The sequence below is a fragment of the Malaclemys terrapin genome, chromosome 10 (genome assembly GCF_027887155.1).
Source record: "Malaclemys terrapin pileata isolate rMalTer1 chromosome 10, rMalTer1.hap1, whole genome shotgun sequence".
Lineage (NCBI taxonomy): Eukaryota > Metazoa > Chordata > Testudines > Emydidae > Malaclemys > Malaclemys terrapin.
The window spans coordinates 8,942,755-8,963,588 of NC_071514.1; the positions used below are offsets into that span (position 1 = coordinate 8,942,755).

The window sequence follows — 20,834 nt, forward strand, 5'->3', positions numbered from 1 at the left end:
GCTTTGACCTTCAGCCAACCGGATCTCTCCCCCTTCCCGCTACGACCCTCCCCCTCACCCCCGCACACTCCCCCCCGGCTTGGGTGGGACGAGAAGCGGGGAGGGTTTGCAGCGCGCACGCCCCGGGTTCAGTTTTGTTTGGGTTTTTGCGCTCGCAGGGATGCGAGGAGGCGAGCAGCAGCAAGAGGAGGAGGAGGAGAAGTGCTGAGCGGCTCCGCTCTCCCTGCTGCCGCTTTGTGTGTGTCCTGGATTTTTTTTTTTTAGCAGGGGGGAAGGAGCCGGTGGCAGCCGCGCTGAGACGAGGGAGAGGGGGAGGCCTTTTCATTCATTTTTATTCCGCGTTTGTAGGGTCTTCAGCCACCTGGACTTACTGGGTGTGTTTTTTTGTACTGTGGGGGGAGCTTGAAAGGGGGAATCCCTATGGAGCAGTCTCAGGTCTCTGCTTAGGGGAATAATCTCCAGTCTCGGGAAGCTGTATTTCCTCCTCTCTCATAAGATTGCTTTGGACCCCCCCCCCTTCCCATCCATTTTTTTTTTTTGCGTGTGTTTGCTGCGCCTGTGTGGTGTTTGAAAATGGAGGCTGAAGATACAGACTGCCAGCCCCAATGTGCTTCATGTTTGCTACTTCTGGGCACATTGTATCACTGCAGGCAGCGCTGAGGGGGAGTGTTGCTTCGCCCTTTCTGGGGGGGCCCAGCCCACATTTTCATTGTTGTCTGTGGGTGGCTTTTCCGGAAGAACAGCAGCTAGGGAAATAAAAAACCTTCTAATTTTCAAACCCAAAGGGGTGTTTTTTGTGTGTGCGCGTGTGGGAGGAGGAGGAGGTTATTTTCCCCTCCCTAGGTCTCCCCCCACCCTCCCAATTTATAGTTCTTCTGTGTGAGTGGAGGGGGAGAAATTTGGGCTTTTTTTTTTTTTTTTTTTTTTTTTTTGGGAAAGGGGGATTTTGTCCGTAATTTAAAAAAAAAAGGAATGAAGTCTGGCGCTGGAGGAGGGTCCCTGACCTTATTCTGGGGGTTTCTGCTCTTCTTTGCCACACTTTGTCTGTGGCCAACAAATGGAGAAAGTGAGTATTTTGCGTTTCATTTAACATGGGGGGGGGGGGGGTTACGCTTGTTTTGCACTGCGGTGACTTTTGAGTTTCAGGGGCTGCTTGTGTTTTCCTGTTCTTGAATCTGCTCCTTAAGCACATTTAATACCCTGAGTTCAGACTGCTCTTTTCTCTCTCCTCCCTTGGAGTGGATGGCTTTGATGTTCCTGTATTTAACCAGAGTTTAGACACTTTCCCGTGTCTGAAGAGTAATAATTCCCATTGCTTCTCTCCAGCCCCCTCATCTTTTCACCTACTGTGTTCATTTCTTAAATCCTCTCCAGATTTTCTCCTAAATATTCAGATTTTAAACTCCCAAGACTGTAAAGTGCCCAATAAACATCGAAAGGCCCAGGAATACTTGCTTTCAGAAGTGTTTGGAAGGAAAAAATATTGACTTTCATCGTTGGATGCCTTTTTAAAAATCAGGGTTTAATGCCCTCTAATTGAAAGGATTTCTGTGAATAGGCAGGTTGTGTGTTTTGTGTTTGTTTTGCAAAGCGTGGCATTCCCTTCTTGGGATGCACAGATGTAAAAGGACTATAGGTCAGCATACAAAGGCCACTGATTTAATATTTATTTGATATAGGTCTATACAACGTGGGGGGACGGGGACGGACAAATGTATTGATGATTGGAAGGATTAGAGACTTAAAGATGAGGAGATCAATACATTAGAAGCTGTTTTTATACCTAGAACGGAAGTTCTGCGGTTGATTCTTTTAAAAGAGCACGAGTTGTTTTCTTCTGTGTGTGTGTTTAAATTCTGTGTTGTGGAAAACGTGGTTGTGTGTGTGTGTGTGTGTGTGTGTACACGCGCTGCAAATGGTTAAGTCTCCAGTGCACAACGATGTCTGGTGTGGATTCTTGCTGCTGGTGATTTTTTTCGGAATCGCAGTGTCTGTCCGTGTTGTTTGGGAGTTGCAAAAGCCCCGACTTTGTTTTTGTACGTTTCAAACCTGTGATTATTTTCTCTGCCCGCCCCCTTTGGTTGCAGGGGAAAATAGAAGGGGGTGGGGATGGTGGGAGCTGAAATTGACTAGATTGCAATGATCAGCATATTAATCGGTGCGGATGGTCAATTTTCTTCTGTTTTGTTAGTTTGGATTGCTGGCCCCTAACATTACGGTTATTTTGGCCCCCGTTTTTGGCGGGGGGCGGAGGGGAGATTGGGGGGTGTTGTTAAATTGGCCTTTTTATTTCAACCATTTTAACATTGTGCTCGATCTCCCTCTGTTTGTCTTTCAGTGTTTGTGCAGACAGGAGATCCGGTCCTTAATGCTAGATCCGTTCCTACTAGCTGAATGGTTTAACTTTTTAAAACTCCCTAACCATTGATTAGCGTCACCCGTTTTTACTTGTGAAAAGGTGTGCGGAGGAGAAAATGCATTTCAGCCATTCAAATATGAGGAAAGAATTCCTGAAACTTAAAAAACCCAAAACATCCAGGCGCTTCTTTAAATAGTCGGTTTAAGTTGGAAAATAAGTTCTTGGATGTACCGGCAATTAAACCAGTTGTAGAAACGTTTCGGGCAAAGCTAGGGTAGATGGAATCTGTAAGGCATGTTGAGTAATATTGTATTTCGTTAGACAGTGAATGCCAATTAACTCTTTGAAAGTCAGGGCACAACTTGGCTTTTAACATTGTAATGCTTGGGCCCGCAAGGCTGTGAGAGTTTTCTTTCTTGGATAAGTCGAATCTTTTAGCTAGAATTGCTTTCCAGAGAGGAGGTTTAATCCTTAGGGTTGAAAACTAAAACCTCAGAGCTTGCTGGTTTTGGTTGTTGGTGGTGTGTGCTGGTAGCTAGAAGAATCAAGGTAAATGATGATTAATAATAAGTGTAAAAAAATTAAACTTTTATTCCATCAGTTTAAGAATACACTGGCCCAATGTTCTTGAATTATTTTTACCAAGTCCAGAACATCTGCAAGTAAGAATTGGTTGAGAGGAGAAACATTCTCTTAACAGAGGCAACAGCAATACATTAGATTTTATTTTTCACTCCTTTGAAATGTTTGTATTTGGGTCATCTAGCTAAAATGACTCCGTTAATAAATCTCACATGAAATACTTTTATTTTGAGGACGATCCAGGCATTTCAATATGACAAAATAAAATGAGAAGCTTGTCTTAGTTGAATACTGCCTCTAATTACGTTGACTTTGTAGTTGGCAGTTTAATAGCCTTTGTTTTCACGAGTTATTACTGAAAGAACTTTGCTGCTAGGGGAAAAATGACCCCCAGACAGATGTTTTGCATCACTTTGTATTCTTTCCTCTCCCCACAATAGAGGAAGGAGGATTGATCTTATTTTTATTTGTTTTTCATATATAATGTCATAGCTAAAAGGCACTTCCGTTTCTGGTCAAACAAGTAAGGCATGCCTAATTACGAGTACACAGGAGGTACAACAGGAATTAAAAAAACCCTTTAATACTTAATAAATCAGTAAGAGATGAGATTTAATCACCAAAAAAAAAATCTTTAAAATGCAAGTACTTTAAAAGGAAAAGTTCCAATTAGCAACATGCACAGAAAAGATGTTCACAATATACCAACGTTTTGTCAAAAGAGCAAAGAAATCCATTCCTGAGATAAACTTTTCGTGCAGGTGTGATGGTTCATGTGGTATGTAAGATGGACAGGTGTTGGGGGAGACTCTTTAAATCTTGAGGCAGGTTTAAGATGCACCCTAAACTCAGAACGTCCTTTTTTTTCTGCGTAAGATCACCAGTGTTGAGCATATTGAAATTTGGCTTTAGTTTCCTTACCTAAAGTATTTATGGAAGGAGAAAGCTGAAAGGGGTGCCTTAAAAAATTAGACACCCAGAATAAAAATACCATTAGTATGGTACCTGTTGTAATGCTACTTTGGACCCATAGCTATGTCAATGAATCGGTTTATCTTGGCTTTGAGTATTAGCCCATACGTACAGCCTACACATTGTTTGAAATGTTTATTAACAATAGTACATGCTGGCATCTTTAGATCCATATTTCAGGATGCATAGTAAAAAATCCTTATGAATGTAGTCAGGGTACGTGTGTAGCATGAACATCAATATCTCCTAATATGCTTGGTTATAAGAGTTTATAGTTGAATGAGTTACATAATTCTTTGGGCAATTTAGATACTGAATATGAAATGTTTCAGTATTAAAGGAATTAATGTTAATCAGGTACACTGAAAATTGTATCTAAATATTCCTTCTCTGTTATCAATACATTATTATTATTAGAGTTCATCGGAAGGAACAGTGAGGTAATCAAGGATAACACCAACAAGTGTAAAGGCACATGTTAAATCAATTTAAAATATCAGAATCAGGACAAAGGGTTGTATGAATTACTAGCTAAAAGGGTTAGGAAATGGTGGTGATTGTGTTAATATGAAGCAGAATGTGTTAAAAGGACAAAACATAGGATCTGTTATGGAATGGATGCATAGTAGCTGGTTTAATTGTAGAATTGGTATTTTGGGGGAGAAAAATGTTTTTCTTCCTGTAAAGTAAAGAAAGTCCAACTAAAGAGTTTGACTAAATAACTAATGACAAAAATATTGTTAGAAGTGGGGTAGGAGAACAACTGGTTTTAGCTTCAGTGAAACAGAAGAAATTAGTTTTTTGTTAATTGAGGAATAGTGTGGATTCTATAAACAAGTGAAAGTCGAACATGTAATTCTAATAACATTCAATCATTCTTGTTAAAATTAATGTTAGAATGACTCTGAAATGCGAGTTAAATAATTTGTTTTTGCCTTTAATTGTCTGCACTCTAGATTTCTTTCCTTAAAGCCTATACATTTAAAGTTTTCACAAGAAGAAAAACCTGCTAGTTTTAAGTCTCTTTACACTGTTAAATGGCTAGTTTAGATAATGTACTTTACTTGGGGTGTAGTTAAATGGTTTCAAGTGTGGTTTTTTTTTTTTTTTGCTTTACTAAATTTACATTTAAGAATATACCAATTTCTCTTCTGCTTAATAAAATCTTTGATTTAATGATTAAAATACAATACAATATTTTTAGGGATATAAATTATTGGGCTGAAGTTGTAATTATGCTTTTAAAACTACATTAGCATTAATTAAGAACTTTTTTTCTATCAATATTTCATGCTTCTTCAGTAGACTTCAGTTTTACTGGTGGTCATTGAAAGTTTTCATTTGGTGAGTTGAGAGAAGACAGTTCATGGATTAAAATGATGAGTTATATTGTAGGTAGTTTATATAATTTGTGAACAGAAAAAACTGCATAGTAACATCCTTCCTGGCCTTAAATTTTAGGAGGCACAAATACTGTGTAAAAACAAATTGTTTTTTACACTTTTTGATCACTTCATGATCTTTCATGAAACACAACTTTCTTTTAACCTGTTTAGATGGTCATGTGTGATGTATGCATCAGGGTAGTTTACAGACTAAATTGAGTAAAATGATTTAAAGCAATAAAAAAAAATTCCACCAAAAGTCTGTAATAAATTTACTGAGCAAAAAATATAAATTAGTTTGTACCTATTCCCTCTGTACCTTGTCACACAATGTTGAATTTCATCAATAAGATGTTAAAGATATTAATTTATCTCTTCCTCCTGTAATATTAAGATGTCACCTAAACTGAAGAAGACTCCAAACCTTTGAAACCATCCCTTAAACGTTGGTTTATGACCTTAATAAATAATTTCCTACTTGAATTTTAGTATACCTCTCTCGTATTTGGAAAGACTTTATGGTCTTACCTAATAGCAGCTGGCTTAATGTAAACATCAGTAGTGGCAAATGCAATTTTGTATTGAAAAATGTGATGACTCTGTATCCCTAAATTTAAAAAAATGACTTGTGCTGTATTGTAGTAAGTTGTATCTCAAGTGTTTTGAGCAATGGTTAAAGTTGTTTGCAAGAGTGTGTGACTTCAGTTTATTGCAGCAGTCTTTCTAACAAAGATTGGATTTACTATAAGGTTTCATAGATAATAATGAGACTTTCTGTTACAATTCCTGTTTCGAAGAACACTTTGAATGCAATGATGATTTTAAAAAAGGAAGTTTCCAAAACCTTTTATTGCACAAAAGCAGAAATCAACAAACAGTAATTCATAAGAAGGCACCTGTGGTTTTTTAGCTAACTTGCTTTGATACTGTTTTCTTAGCCAAGTTGCAGCAGGTGCTATCTGAGTTCAAGATCGGAACAGATTTCATAGTACTATGTATTCTATGTATCCAAAACTGTCTGGAGCAGACTTTGAAGACAGGCAAATGAATAACAACATAGGTGTATAATATGAATGAATATTTATACGGTCTGCAAATGGACTATAAATTTATCAACTCCTCAAAAGTCATACACAGGCTAAAAAGTTGTTCAAGGCAGGGCTACTAATTTTTTGTAAAGGTTTAGAAAGGAGACTTTGGTAACGTATTGATTTATTAGGGAGATAAATCTCTTACCAAAAGCTGGTGCTGGTGGGGTGTGTTTTAGATTTTGTTCTGTCTTTTACAGATGGTTTAATTAATCTTCACAAATACTAAATCTAAGCGATCCCTCTAGATCTGTTAGTTAAATCAATGATTAATTTCTTAAACTACAAGGTACAAGCAAATACAAGGCTATGTAAAATTTGTTAGTATGCTGAAAGCAAAAATTGACATAATATATATAATCTGTATTTTATAGGTACGTTTACAAAAGAGAACATATAAGTTTGCTTTTGGCAAAACTGTTAAGAAACTCTGATATTAAAGCCTTGATATTAGTCAAATCTAAATAATAACTGTTTTGATTTTTCAAAAAGATCAAACTACCCTGTTAACTGATAGTGCCGTTCTTGTTTGGCTTGACAGTAAGTACATCAGCATGTATCATTGTCTCTATGACTTTCAGGTTAGTTTGTTGATGACTTCCAACACGTTTAATATCTATGAATTTTTCACACATCCACCCAGTAAGCTCCTTACCCCTGATTGATGCAGTATGATCATACCTGAACAGGAATGCAGGAAAAAATAAGCCTTGAAAGTGCTACAAGAACACTGTCTTGCAGGAACATGGTCTAATTTTACTACAAATTTTAATATAACTTATTTCTTTAATTAGAGGAATAAACTGGTTAACATTTTTCTTTGCTGACAAGTTTGTGTTTTAAGTACCACATTTATAGACACAGTATTGTTCAGACTTCTTTGAATTAAGGTGCATGTCTTCTACAAAATAGGGAAAAGCTCTTTTCCGTCAGAGAATTAACATAAGCTGTTACTATATTTCTGTACTGTAACTGCAAATGAAATAAGTATTACTAAAGATGTTGTCTTTATGTCTTATCTATTTTTTTGTTACTGCAGGAATTAATGTTGGTAATAATAGTTTAGTTTGTAAAAACACTTGTTTTTGCATGAGTTCATCTCCCACATGATGCCAGCAAAATGAATATTTTTTTATTGAAATAGCTCAGTGACGGGTCAGAGAGAGTGTTATCTGCAAACCTGTTATTGGTGCCATTACATGCTATAAAGATAGCTCTGTTTACTTACAAGTGTGAATATCCGCTCTGATCAGCGCGCTGTCTTTTAGTTAGGGTTTTTTAAAAAAAAATTCTTAGGATACTTTACTGCTTTATTTTGGAAAGAAGGAAAAAAATGTGTGTGTCAAAATGTGGGAGCATATAGATCACATAAGAGCTCTTCTAATTCTGGAGATAAACGTGTTACTGTGGTGTGTTTTTCCTTTAATTGGTGTTGTGCTGACCTTCCTGATTTTCTCCAACCACACCTTCCATTATTTGAATAATTTAGTTATTAAATGGAGGTTTGTGTAATTTCTAATCTTTTCATGCTGAAGCAAATACTCCAGTTTTTTCAGAAACAAGGGAGGATTTTTGAAGTTCAGGTGCTGGAAGTGTTCAGAGCATGATCTGAAATAGTCCAAGTATCCTTTTGTCCCTTGGAATTTAAACTTTATCAGAGCACAGTCTATTTAAATCAAATGTACTGTACCTGCTGTTAAGTTTATAAGCTAGGTTTATACAAATTACTTTTTAAATTTTTCATGATACTGTATGGCTTTATAGTAAGAGAGAACATCCATAAATTGGAGCAAAGATGAAGCATTTTTCTAAGTATTGTTCGTTTCCGATGTTGTTGTAATATACCAGGTATAACTGGTGAGCATGCAAGTTTGAATTAGCAGAGAGTACAAAGTATGACGTTTTCATTGTTATATTCAAGATTTGTTCTATTTCAACACTTGATTTGTAAAGGGCAAACTGCACAAAGTATCAGACAGGGTAATGGGCTCAGGCTCACCCCATGATTAAAATTAGTCAGACACAAACCATATTGGAAAACGTTAATTAAGTGTGGGGGAGCGTGCTGTACATACAACAATGTGCAGGAGCAGCAGGATATCTCAGAAGCTCTGTGTTGCGCTAAGATATTGTAGAGGTAACTTTGTTACCTTAATTCTGTGTGTTTCTAGTTAGTTTGTGTTGCTGTGTTTTGTGATATCTTGTTGGTAAAACATCTGTTTTCCCCATATGTATGGTGTAGACCAGGGGTCGGCAACATTCGGCACGTGGCTCGCCAGGGTAAGCACCTTGGCGGGCCGGGCCAGTTTATTTACCTGCTGATGCGGCAGGTTCGGCCGATCGCGGCCGTCCCGGGCCAATGGGAGCGGCGAGAAGCGGCGCGGGTGAGCGATGTGCTGGCCACGGCTTCTCGCCGCCCCCATTGGCCCGGGACGGCGAACCGCAGCCAGTGGGGGCCGCGATTGGCCAAACCTGCCGTGTCAGCAGGTAAATAAAACCATGGCGTGCCGAACGTTGCCAACCCCTGGTGTAGACCATTACATCCAGTTAACTTCTAGACTCTGTTGAAACTGGATGGACACTGATATAGGGCTTAAGAAGTCTCCTTGTTAGTGATAGTAGGAACAGGTGATGTGCGTCTACAGAATTTAAACTTTTGATTAAAAATAAATAGGGCCGAGGGCTTGTTTCTGGCACTTGCGGTTGCAAAAACAACTTTCCCAAACATGATCTGATTCAGTGCTGTTTTTGTGGCGTGTAGGGACAGGCTCCTCATTATTTCTTTATCAGCGATGTGTTGAAATTAACACCGTTCCAATCTGTTTTACTTTAGCTACTCAGAAACCAATGGGCAGTGATGAAACTGGCAAGAATCAAATCAGTTTTACTTTGGGAAAGCTATTCATAGGGAGGAAGAGATCCAAGTGGTGGGGCAACCCGTGACCACAAAATAGCCAGGAGATGTTAGGGAAATGGATGGGCTTTCTAGATGCCAGAAGGACATGGTGCTAGGGTCAGGTGGTTCCAGTTGGGAATCCCTACTAAAGGAAGAAACTTGGCATCCCCAAAGAGGGTCTGGGGACATGAGCCTGGTAGGAATCTCAGTATCACTTCCATTATGCTGTTGAAAGAGAGGGATGGTTTGTGATCAGAGAGCAACAGTGGGCCACAGTGAAACACTCAGCTGAGTGAAATCAGTCTGGAAATACTTTGTTTGAAATCAGTGGAATATTCTGTTTTCTCTCTTGATCACTGAATGCTTTCCCCAAGCATTGACCCATAGTTAAATACACATCATTGCCTAATGTACCTAAATTTCATAAATTTCCATTGGGATTAGATCCATTCCCAAAATGCCACTGCAGTTAAGAGGATGCAGAGAGAGACTTTTGATTTGTAGATTTTAGCAGAAGACTCCTGTTGACTTTATTACCAGAAACCCAGTTTAGGAGCAGAAAATTATTCAGTGCACTCCTACCCAGTCAGGTACATCAGTGTCATTCTCCTTTCCAGCCGATGGGAGTCTTCCAGAATTTTGGTGATATCCCTCCTCCTGACCAGGAGAGTTTTTGGCTGTTGTCCAGTTGTTTCCGGTGTTTAGCAGGTGGAAGAAGCAGCTTGTGGTTCTGTATTAGTTTGTAGTTAAACTTTTCCCCCCTCAGTTTCTGGTGGCTAAGAATTTTTTCTGACATAGTTGTTTTTTTTTTTTATTGCTTCCCTGCAATATCCAGTCTCCCAGGAGAAACGGAGGGAAGGGGCCTCCCAGCAGTGTCAGAGGCAGATGTAATTTGCTGTTACAAAAGGTGTTTGTACACTTTTTCTTCTTTCTCCCCATTTTGTGCGGTACTGAGATTGGATAGAGGGAAGCCCTGTAAGCCAGCACAGAGGAAAATGCCAAAGGCCAGGTGGACTGCCAATCCTATCCCAGGTAGCTAAAGCTTAAAGCCTACCTTTTGGTATTCCCTGGAGAACCCAGCGGAGGGGAATTTTCTATTAACAGGTTGATCATCTTTTCCTGTAGTCCTACCGTGTGCTAGACCCCGGATGGAGGTTATTGATGCATGAACTTGTCTAGTGAAAGGCCAAAATTGGGAGAAATTCATCTGGTTTTGTAGTGTTGCAAAAACTGAGATTGGCCTAGGTTTGTTTGAGGACAAGGGCAGGGTTTTGAGCCAGCTTGGGTTGTGAATCTGGGAGTGACCTAAGGGTCTGGACAGAAACTGGATGAAAAAGCTCATTTGGTTCTGTCCAGTTTCATTGTCTGTTTTTCATGTGCTAGCAAAATGCTGTTTGAATTTTCACCACAGCAAGGAAAGTTTAATAAATGCATAAACCTCCCTATTCATACCGATTTTTATAAAGGAGGCTTCTAAAACACCCCCACCGTATCCCTGTGTTTTAGGCCTAAACTAAATCGCTAGAATCACAGTAAAAACATCCGAAGAAGTGGGCTGTAGTCCACGAAAGCTTATGCTCTAATAAATTTGTTAGTCTCTAAGGTGCCACAAGTACTCCTGTTCTTCTTTTTGCGGATACAGACTAACACGGCTGCTACTCTGAAACCAGTAAAAACCTGAGGTTGTGTCCAGCTTAACAGTTTAAGTCCAAGTGTTCTATAGAAGTGCACAAATATTCTCTTAACGGTGGCTCATTAGTGAGCTATCATGCAGCTGTAACAGAAATGGGAGAATTGCAGTGTTTCTCTTGAAGATGGGCTGTGAAAGTGTCTGATGTAAAGCTACATCTGCAGGAGAATTCTGGTTTTATATGCTTTTATTTTGTATGTATCAAGAAATCAAATTTTGGTTTCCTGGTGGCTCATTGTTTAAATAAACATGTTGCATTCTCAGTAGAAGAGTTTTAGTGCCAACTGCCCACTAATCAGATGTATTAACATTTTATTGTTTCCAAGCCACACTAAGAGAACAACAGCTTTACAATTCAACACATTTGATGAAGATTATAAAGGAATTTGGGGTGGATCACAATCAGCACTTCAAAAGCAACAATGTCAGACTTGCTCTGCAACAAAGCAGAGCTCCTATGGAAAAATACTGTCATCTTAACAGATGCAGTGTTATTTTGGAGGTTCCGCTGTATAAATACATAGACTGTGGTTAAATTGTGATGGCAACAGATGCAATCTCTGTTCTCAGTTCTTTCATCTCTGAACAATATGTGAAAAAATCACAAACCAGAAAGCATCAAGACTGAAAATGTACCTTCGCTACATTGTTGGGGCAGTAGTTTTTGAAAGACTTCCTCTGTTACAGATGCACTTCCATTTCAGACGTCCGTTTTGCAGTTAGACAGACTAAATGCTTATCTCTAAGGAGGAGCCTGGTAAGATCATGTGTAAGTGTCATTAGCTATTAACAGTTTTTGTACTGGTCTGAATGAAGCTATATATTATTGGCAGTGCTCTAGAAATGCCAAGTAGACTAAAGTCAGGATTGGTTAACCTGGTAAAAAAGGTTTCCAACGTTTTAACAAAAAAAAAAAAAAAAAAAAAAAGCCCAAACCCAACAACACGTATAACTAATTTCAGTGGGCGAGCCAACATTGTCTGAGGTGTTATTGGTGTTCATGTATTTTGGTTATTGGTGTTCATCAGTGACAGTATTTTGAAATTGTCCACAGCACATTGCAGTGTGCGAGAGAGAGAGAGAGACAGACAGACACTTGGAATGTTTGAATCTGATGTTATGTTGCAATGCTGCAAGGTTGCATTCACACTTCTTTTCTCTCTGCGGATTTGGTCCTGTTTTAATACTACTTTGACAGTAATAAATTATGGGCTTTTTGTTTTTGTTTTTTTGAACAGCAAATAAAAAAACGTAGCAAGATGTTGTCAGCATCAGTGTATTAGCCTCTATCTGTCCACTAGTGGGATAGAAAAGTCTCAAGTTAAATGTTATAGCTGAATTAAAAAAAAAAAAAGGGGACCGGACAATTTTATGATCAACAATATTGGGTAGTCATGCATGATAAAACAGGGGGTGATCAAATATCATGTCCCTAGCCTTTGTTTGCTAAAAGCTGGGAATGAACGACGGGATGGATCACTTGATGATTACCTGTTCTGTTCATTCCCTTTGGAGCACCTGGCACTGGTCACTGTTGGAAGACAGGATGCTGGGCTTGATGGACCTTTGGTCTGACCCAGTAGTGCCATTCTTATGTTCTTATAGCTGACAGCATGCAGGGGTTGTGAAGAAATGTATTTTCTTGCATGCATTTGCATTGTAACTCAATTTGTAAAATAGGAATAATTGCTGACCTTATAGGGGTGTTAAGTGACTTAATTTCATGAATATTTTTAAAATGTATTGAAATCATTGGATGACTTTCTTTTTCCTCCAGATTTAAAAAAAAATTTTTTTTCACTGTGAAGCAAGGTATTACCAGGCATTTCAAGATGTGTGCAAAAATTTGTTCTTAGCAAACCTGAGACTTGGTGTGGGGGAGTCTTGGTTGTTGACTGACTGACTGAGGAGGCAGTCTATATAATTCTTAAAAAACAAACAAACAAAAACACCCCACCCAACCCTACACTAAAAGAATGTTAAGGTTGCCAAGTCAAGCACACAAGTTAGCAAATGCTAGAATTTTGAGGTCGCTCGTGCAACCTTAATGCGGTCTCCTTGTGCTTACGTATTATGATAGTCTTTAATTACATCACCACATGATGTTTTTTTCCAATAGGATCCCTGTCTTATTTATTGTGCAAGAATGATGTTTCTCACAGAATGTGTAACTATTAAATATTTTTTATGCTCATCATTCATTGGGTGGCCTGAGGTCTTATTTACTGCACAACATCTAAATCTTGAATACAGAATTAATGTCTTCATAGGCTTGTATGACACTCTTCATTGTAGTATCCAAGTCAACAGTTCCCAAGTGGGGTCGCGTTGCAGCAGTCCTGAGTGTGCAGAGGATGACATTTTACAAAATGGCATTCTCCGCACAGCGTGACCTCGCATGCACCTTATGTGCTAGGTCATGCTGTGAGGAGGACACCATTTTGTAAAGCAAAATGGTGTCCTCTGCTGCCTGGGGTCGCTGGAAGCAATATATCCAAAAACGGGGTCACGCAGGACAAATGTTTGGGAACCACTGATCTAAGTGGTTCAAAAACATTTAACTTTATTTATAACTCCCCATTTTGCAGAAGGGGAACTGACCGACAGATTAACGCTAAAATTATCAGGTGTCTGCTAATTTTGGTGCCTAATTTGCGACACTTAGGGCCTGACTTTTTCAGAGTAATTATAATTTTTATAGCATTTTTAGGGTGATCCATATTTTCCCAAAGGGAAAATGGAACACTGCACGGGGCCAGCTCGAGGACACCCCTCCAGCCCCCCACCAGCTTGGGACTGGCCTGCGACTCCCCCCCCATTTCCCCCCAATTTCTAGGTTTGGTTTGAATCAAAGTTTTCGTTCAATTTTTGGAACTGTCAGCAAATGAAATAATCAGCTATTCACCTGGCTCTGGTAGTAGGCAGCTTCTTTCTTCTTCTCCACACACCCCTCTTCCTCCCCCCCAGCCTCCTGCACACCTTGCAATTGGGTGGGAAGAGGCGGGGTTGGGAAGAAGTAGGGTGGGGGTGGAGCCTTGGGGGGGGGGGAAACGGGTGGAGTGCGGGCAGGGCCTGGGACAGCTGGGGGGTCGAGCACTCCCCTGGTGCTTTGGAAAGTTGGTGCCTGTGTGCCAGCATGTGGTGGGGAGAGTCTCTGCTGCCATGGCATGGAAAACTTCAGCCTGGATAGTTAAAATTTGGCAAAGTTATAAGCAACTGAAAGCGGGGTCTAACAATGGAAAGCGTTAGGCACCCTCAACTGTAGGTGGGGCTACCACTTCCATGTATAATTCTTATGAGCACTACTGGTTCCATTTGTTTTACATAATAGCCTTTTCTTCTGCATGCACCACTGACGGAACGTGTTTGAGTTTGTGTAATCATGTTGTCCTTCAGACCTTATGAGCCCCAATATTACTTCATCAGCATGAATGTTTTATAGTGTGCATTGGTATGTTATAGTCTAGATCAGGGGTCGGCAATGTTTGGCCCGCGGCTCGTCAGGGTAAGCACCCTGGTGGGCCGAGCCAGTTTATTTACCTGCTGACGTGGCAGGTTCGGCCGATCGCGGCCCCCACTGGCCGCAGTTCGCCATCCCTGGTCAATGGGGGCGGCAAGAAGCGGCGCGGGCGAGGGATGTGCTGGCCGTGGCTTCTCGCCGCCCCCATTGGCCAGGGACGGCAAACTGCGGCCAGTGGGGGCCGCGATCAGCCGAACGTGCTGCGTCAGCAGGTAATAAACTGGCCCGGCCCACCAGGGTGCTTACCCTGGCGAGCTGCGTGCCAGAAGTTGCCGACCTCTGGTCTATATTTCATGCAAATTTGTCTTCTCCCTTTTGGCTTGGAGGATACACAAGGAGTAGAGAAATCTAATAACCTGGTCAGAGCCTTTTCATACCCAGGGAAGAGCAGAAAATTCCATGAATTGCTTGAGGCCTTGGAGTATATATTAATTTTTCCTGGGAATCACTGAGAGCCTGAAGTGTGGGCATTATAGAAAGCCCTAAAATAGATTTTAGATAGTATAACTGGGCTACTGTCTACTCTTTCCTGTAAAGTTAATAAATTGAATTCTAACTATGCTTGGGGGCATTTTTGGAGGAGAGTGAAAAATTGTAAAATTGTATTTTCCTTTCAGGGTGCATAAATGTGCACCACTTCCTAAGCAAATTCAGAACAGTGTGCATGAGAATGTTAATTGTGTATAATTCAGACTTACAATTTTAGATCTGACCTTGCTGTCATGCTGATTTGTTGCTCTTCACAGCTGAATTTTAGGCTGACTCAAGTTGAATTGTGATTTACCAACATGATAGTGAGTCATTTCCTGTGAAAGCGGAGCCTGTCTGAGGGCGTTGGGTTGGGGAGCACTGAAGAAGGGCCGAATGGAATGTGGAAGTGATTTTATTCCAAGTAGTTTGGTGCTACTAATGACTCTGGTACCAAAATGAACAGAGTGTTTGCTTGTGACAAAACAGGTGGGTAGCTAGTTTATTTAGTAAGGTTATATTTAAAAATACCCTCACAAATACATTGGTAATTAGGGCAGTCATTTGCTCTTCATCAGCAAGGAAAATAGGAAGAATTTGGGTTTCTTCTATAAGAGGCCACTTGCTGCTTAAAAGACTGAAGGGATCATATTCTCTCATTCCTGGTTACCTAAAATCCAGCTTCCCCTTTTCTTCATGACAGACTCGCACTTCCCTCTTAACTTGCAAGGTCTCTTCTTCAAATCACCCTGCTTCCCTGTGTGCCATCTCCCTCCTGCCAGCTCCACCTACTCTCTTGAATTATAGTAGCTGTCTCCTTGTAGCTGACTTGTATTCTGATGGTGAGACGGGAGAAAAGTGCACGTGGGAGGCAGTGTGGTCTTGATAGAACTCCGGAGGCTTGAGTTATGCTCTTGACTGTGTCGTTGACTTCAGGTGAGACCTTGGGCAAGTAACTTTGCGTTTCTGTACCTTTTCCCTGTCTGTGAAATGGGGTTAACAATGCGTTGAGACCTACAGAATAAAAACACTGTAAAATCTAAATGTTTTGCATGTCATGCACATGGAAGCATTTGTTGCTGAACCATTTTAGTTACAAATGGTAACGTACAAAAGTAGACTTTGCCTATGATAAGTGTTATGGCTATTTAAATGTGACTTGCATAAAATTGAAGTGGCTGGGGGAGGAAGGTTGTGCTCTGATTTTGCTTCTGAATATATAAAGGTGTCTTGAAGTGGTTCAAGACGAGGATGTTAAGTTCACTCCCCAGTAGATTCATGACGAGATGCTAGTAACTTGCACAGACTTTCTCTGCTGGGCAAGGTTCCATAGGACCACCTGTGCATGTTCCGCTTTCTCTGTCCCATAACTATCTCCTGCACCCCTTGACCAAGATCCAGTTTTCCCAGAATTTTTCAAACTCGTTGAAATGGCGGTTAGCAAAAAAAGAGACTAAGAAAATGCCCCAGAGGACCATTCCCTTGTAGAACCAGTGAGGACCTGAGATGCCAGGCTGGGGAGATTGGTGTGTGAGAAGCAATGAAACTTAAACTTACTGGAGGTGAAGGCCAGTGGGGACTCCCTTTGGCTCCGCCACAAAGAAGAGCTATTCGCAATGAACAATAAGACCATGATAGCGTATGTCAAAAAGACAGGAGGGGCTGGATGCAAGATATTCTAGAAGAAAGAATGCCTACTATTTTGAACAAAGTGGCATGTGGCACAAGCCAGGGGTTGTTGCATGAAGCAGTGGTTCTCAACCAGGAGTCCATGGCCCCCTTGGTGGCTGCAAGCTGGTTTTAGGGGTCTGTGGGGCCTTGTGGCTGAAGCCCTAGCTCCCCCATGTGGCTCAAAGTGGGAACAGAACTGTAGGGAGCTAAAGCCCAGAGCCTGGGCACCCCCCATGGGGCTGAAGCCAGGTTCCCTGAGCTCTGGTGGAGCTGAAGTTTGGTGTCCCGAGCCCTGGCGCTCCCACAGGGCTGAAACCGGGAATGGAGCTGCAGGGCTGAAGCCCTGGCACCTCCCCGCCTGGTCTCAAACCCTGAACCCCGGCGCCCCTGCAGGGCAGAAACCCTGAGCCCCCCACCCAGAGCACTGGCACCCCACAGGGCTAAAGCCCTGAGGCCCCCCACTGGTGATTGAAGCCAGGAGTCTTGAGGTGCCCCCCTTCCCCTGCTTGGCCTTGGAGTTTTTATAGTATGTTGGGAGTGGGGCTCAGAAAACAAAAGGTTGAGAACCCCTGGCATAAGGGAGAAGACGGATATCCCTGCAGTTTTGTGAGGCAGGAATGCTATCAACTAGGCAGAGTGGAATCTGCTTTCAATCTTGTAACTGCCCAGTTCTGACCACAAACAGTGCACCTTTGTGCCATCAGATAATCTGAAGACCGCAGTCTGCTGTTTCAGAGGAAAGAGCGAAATAGCTATAAGAGGAAAATGTGTGCATTCCCTTCCATACCCGTCATTTTTAGGACTACAGAAAATGAGAGGGGGAAAGGAGATGGTTGATCTCACTGCCTGAGGAGAGCTTGGCTTTCGGAACTTGTAGACATGACAGGAAAAAACTCCCAGGTTTCTTAAGTACCAGATGTCCAGCTTCCTCGTCCAGAAAAGCTCCTTTGATCAAGAACAAATGGAACAAACTGAACATACTCAGTCGCATATTTGAAATACGATGGCATTTCATGGAAAGGGCGCAAGTTCCTAGAGAAGCCTAAATACCCCAGACATGAGTTGCTTTGGGATGGTGAGAGTTTGGAATTTAGTTGCCATTCCTCAACCATAAGGAGGAGCATCCGGCAGGCATCAAGAAAGAGATGTACTGTCATTTGACTATTGACAGTTCTCCAAGCTCCTTTGCAGAATCCACATGGACATGTAGAGCTTCATGTTGGTATCTTGACACTTGTGAGACCGATATTGCTACATTGAAATGGAATGACACTGTTAAACCAATCAAATGTGTAAATTCCTTTAAAAAAAGAAATCCTTTAAAAACGGCAGCATTGCCAGTTTTCCATTAGTATGAGGGACCTTACATTCTGCGCGGAGACAATGAATGTGAGGTAGTGGCGCTGCCATAAATTCTAGAGTAATGAGAGTTTTTCATAACCAGCAGGATGCTCTTTGATGAGGCGCACTATCTGAGCTATGTTTTCGCTGTTCCGTGTTGGTGGAGGAAAAAACAATGTTAGAGGAATGGAATATTTTAAAATGTTTTGTATAACCATGGAAAATCTGCAGCATGTTGAGAAAGGAACACGGTGCATATCCTCCCGAAGATACCCTGGAGCATAAAGGTTAATTACAGCCTTGGACACCCCCTTCTCCCCCCCGGTAAAGTTTCAGAAAATAATGCAAAATACCTAGCGTTTCTGAAATTCCTGACCCTTTCAGTTCGCTGAATAAAATAGGCAGGATTTTCAAGCTGACCATCTGAGGATCAAATCCTTCCCCAGCCCCCACTTCCTGGATCTGCAGCATTTTCAGGATTTGTAATGGGTCTAATGCTGATTGACTTTTTTCCCCTTATTTAAAAGCATCCATTGAAGAGGGAAAAAAAAGCTGTATTTCCTGTTGCTCTAGCTTGAGGCTTTGGGGAATAGATTTTGGAAGTTTAGGCATTTAAGGGCTTTCAGGGGAATTCTTAAGAAGATGTTTTGGATTATTGCGTGAACTAAACTCCTTTCCATGGTCTTGAATTGTTCTTTTTCAGTTTGTGTGAGAATTACCAGGTGCCAGGAATTTGAGTAGCTGGGGTAGCGCATAAATCCATTCTGAACTGTTTCTCTTACAACTCTTTGGATATCAAACTGTCTGTACTGGGCTAGCTTGATTATCACTTCAAAAGTTTTTTTTCTCTTACTTAATTGGCCTCTCAGAGTTGGTAAGACAACTCCCACCTGTTTATGCTCTTTGTATGTGTGTATATATATCTCCTCAATATTTATTCCACTCTGTATGCATCCGAAGAAGTGGGCTGTAGTCCACGAAAGTTTATGCTCTAATAAATTTGTTAGTCTGTAAGGTGCCACAAGTACTCCTGTTCTTTTTGCGGATACAGACTAACACGGCTGCTACTCTGAAACCTCTTTGGATATGTTGAAGAGGAGGCTCTATGAATTATACTCTATTTTCCCCCCAATGTTTTTGATGTAGCTGTTTGAAGAATGCAAATTAGTGTGAGAAAGTGTGTCCCTTTTTACCCCTGCTTGTATCAAATAGAGGATGCAATAAAAATCAGATTATTGGTGGCCATCTGATAAATGAACTCCTCCTTTTATGTTTTGGGTATCAAAATGATTCTCATTTTCCCTTTCAAGATTCTGTACTGTTACATCCCTTTCTGCATTTTTGTTCACACCTCTCATAACCCTACCTTCACTCTAAAGGAAGTCTGCTTTGCCATTCCCTTTACACCTGCCCCATGGTCTGGCATTCTTGCCTCCTTTCATGTTGACTTGTATGCTTGGGGTGTCCTTAATTTTCAAGTGCACCAGGTACCTCCCCCCTCTTTTCATTCAGATCCTTTACGGAAACTTCTTATTTCCTCAAACCCCCAAATGACAAACCATGCAGGTCAAAATGCTGTTTTAAAAAAAAACAAAACAAAACCCCCAGAAAAATCCTCCTCCACCACCACTACAACACACAATATCCCAGAAGCAAAGCTCTTAAAGATTCCCCATGTCTTTTCTATTGTAAGCTTTTTGGGGCAGAATCTGTCTTTGGTGGCTTGTATAAAGTCAAGCATGTCATTGGTGCTTGGCAAGAATTGCACCCGCAGCATTTTGTTAGGTGGGACTGTGAATTGTAGTTAATTTTAGGTTACCTGTTTTTCAGGAGAAACGTATGCTCTTTTCAGAGCTTTCCTTCCCTGTTCATATTGTTATCAAAGACTAATTTGCTTTGAAAGCCTCTAGATTTGTCTTTGGGAGGTCTCTGTGCCTAAGATAATTCTGGTTCAATGTACAGAAGTTCGATTCAGTTCATGTTACGCTGACTTTTTTTTTCTAAATCAAATGCCTAAAATTAAAGCACAATTATCCAGTGTTGCAAATGGAGTTCTTTTCTCTCATCAGAACTGCTAGCAGTTACTTGTTTTTAAAAATGCTTCCCATACGTTTCTGTTGTTCTTAGCCTCCATTAATTGGAGCAGCTGGAACTGCAGTAGGCAAGGATAGATTCCTAATATGGTCTTTTCTTGGCTGCAGTCCTCCATTACCCAAAACAGAGGCATGGCCTAGAATGACTCCCCTGCTCTCCTAGTGAAGGTGGGAGATCAGAAGTGGGTGCCTGAAACTGGGAGTCTCCCAGAAGATCTGGGAATCTTGACTGTGCTACTTCGGTGATTGTAGCTTCCCCCTATGTTGGGCCTGAAGAAGGCGAGCAGGATGGATAAAATCTCTGCTGAGCTGACTGTCTCTCACAGCCACACTGCTCTGCAGGGCACTCTGACTCATTGAGCCCAAAGTCTCCTCCTGTGGATCTGTTGGGCATGCACCTGTGACAATGTTTTGTACCCCGTTCTCTTCAGAGACATCTGCTTAGGTTGCAGAGGGGATTGTATGCATTTAGTTCCCTGACATTGCCCTTCTCACATCGAGTTAAAAGTGTAGTAGATTGTTACTTGACTAATAAAATATTCTGACATGCTTTTAGTAGTCGCATTTGCAGCTGCCAAACAATATAGATCATACATGTTTTGTTGAATAATTTAATAATCATTTCACCAATCAGAAATGCAAACATGCACCTATTCACTGAATGTTCTGCTAGTGTCTAAAGGCTGCATCAGGGGTTGGAGGCTCCACTCCGTTAGGCAAGGTATAAACACAGTAGAAGACAGTCCCCAAGCTGAAGCGACTTGGGCAG

At 41.1% G+C, this 20,834-nt stretch overlaps 1 protein-coding gene across 1 annotated transcript in view; it reads left to right on the forward strand.

Annotated features, from left to right (window-relative positions):
• The first annotated feature begins 958 nt into the window (after window positions 1-958).
• Window positions 959-20,834, forward strand: part of IGF1R (insulin like growth factor 1 receptor) — a 263,823-nt gene continuing 243,947 nt past the window's right edge. Inside the window, exon 1 of the mRNA XM_054043160.1 lies at window positions 959-1,066. Within this exon, the coding sequence (XP_053899135.1) occupies window positions 973-1,066 (94 nt within the window). The 5' untranslated portion in view covers window positions 959-972. The remainder of the gene's footprint in view (window positions 1,067-20,834) is intronic.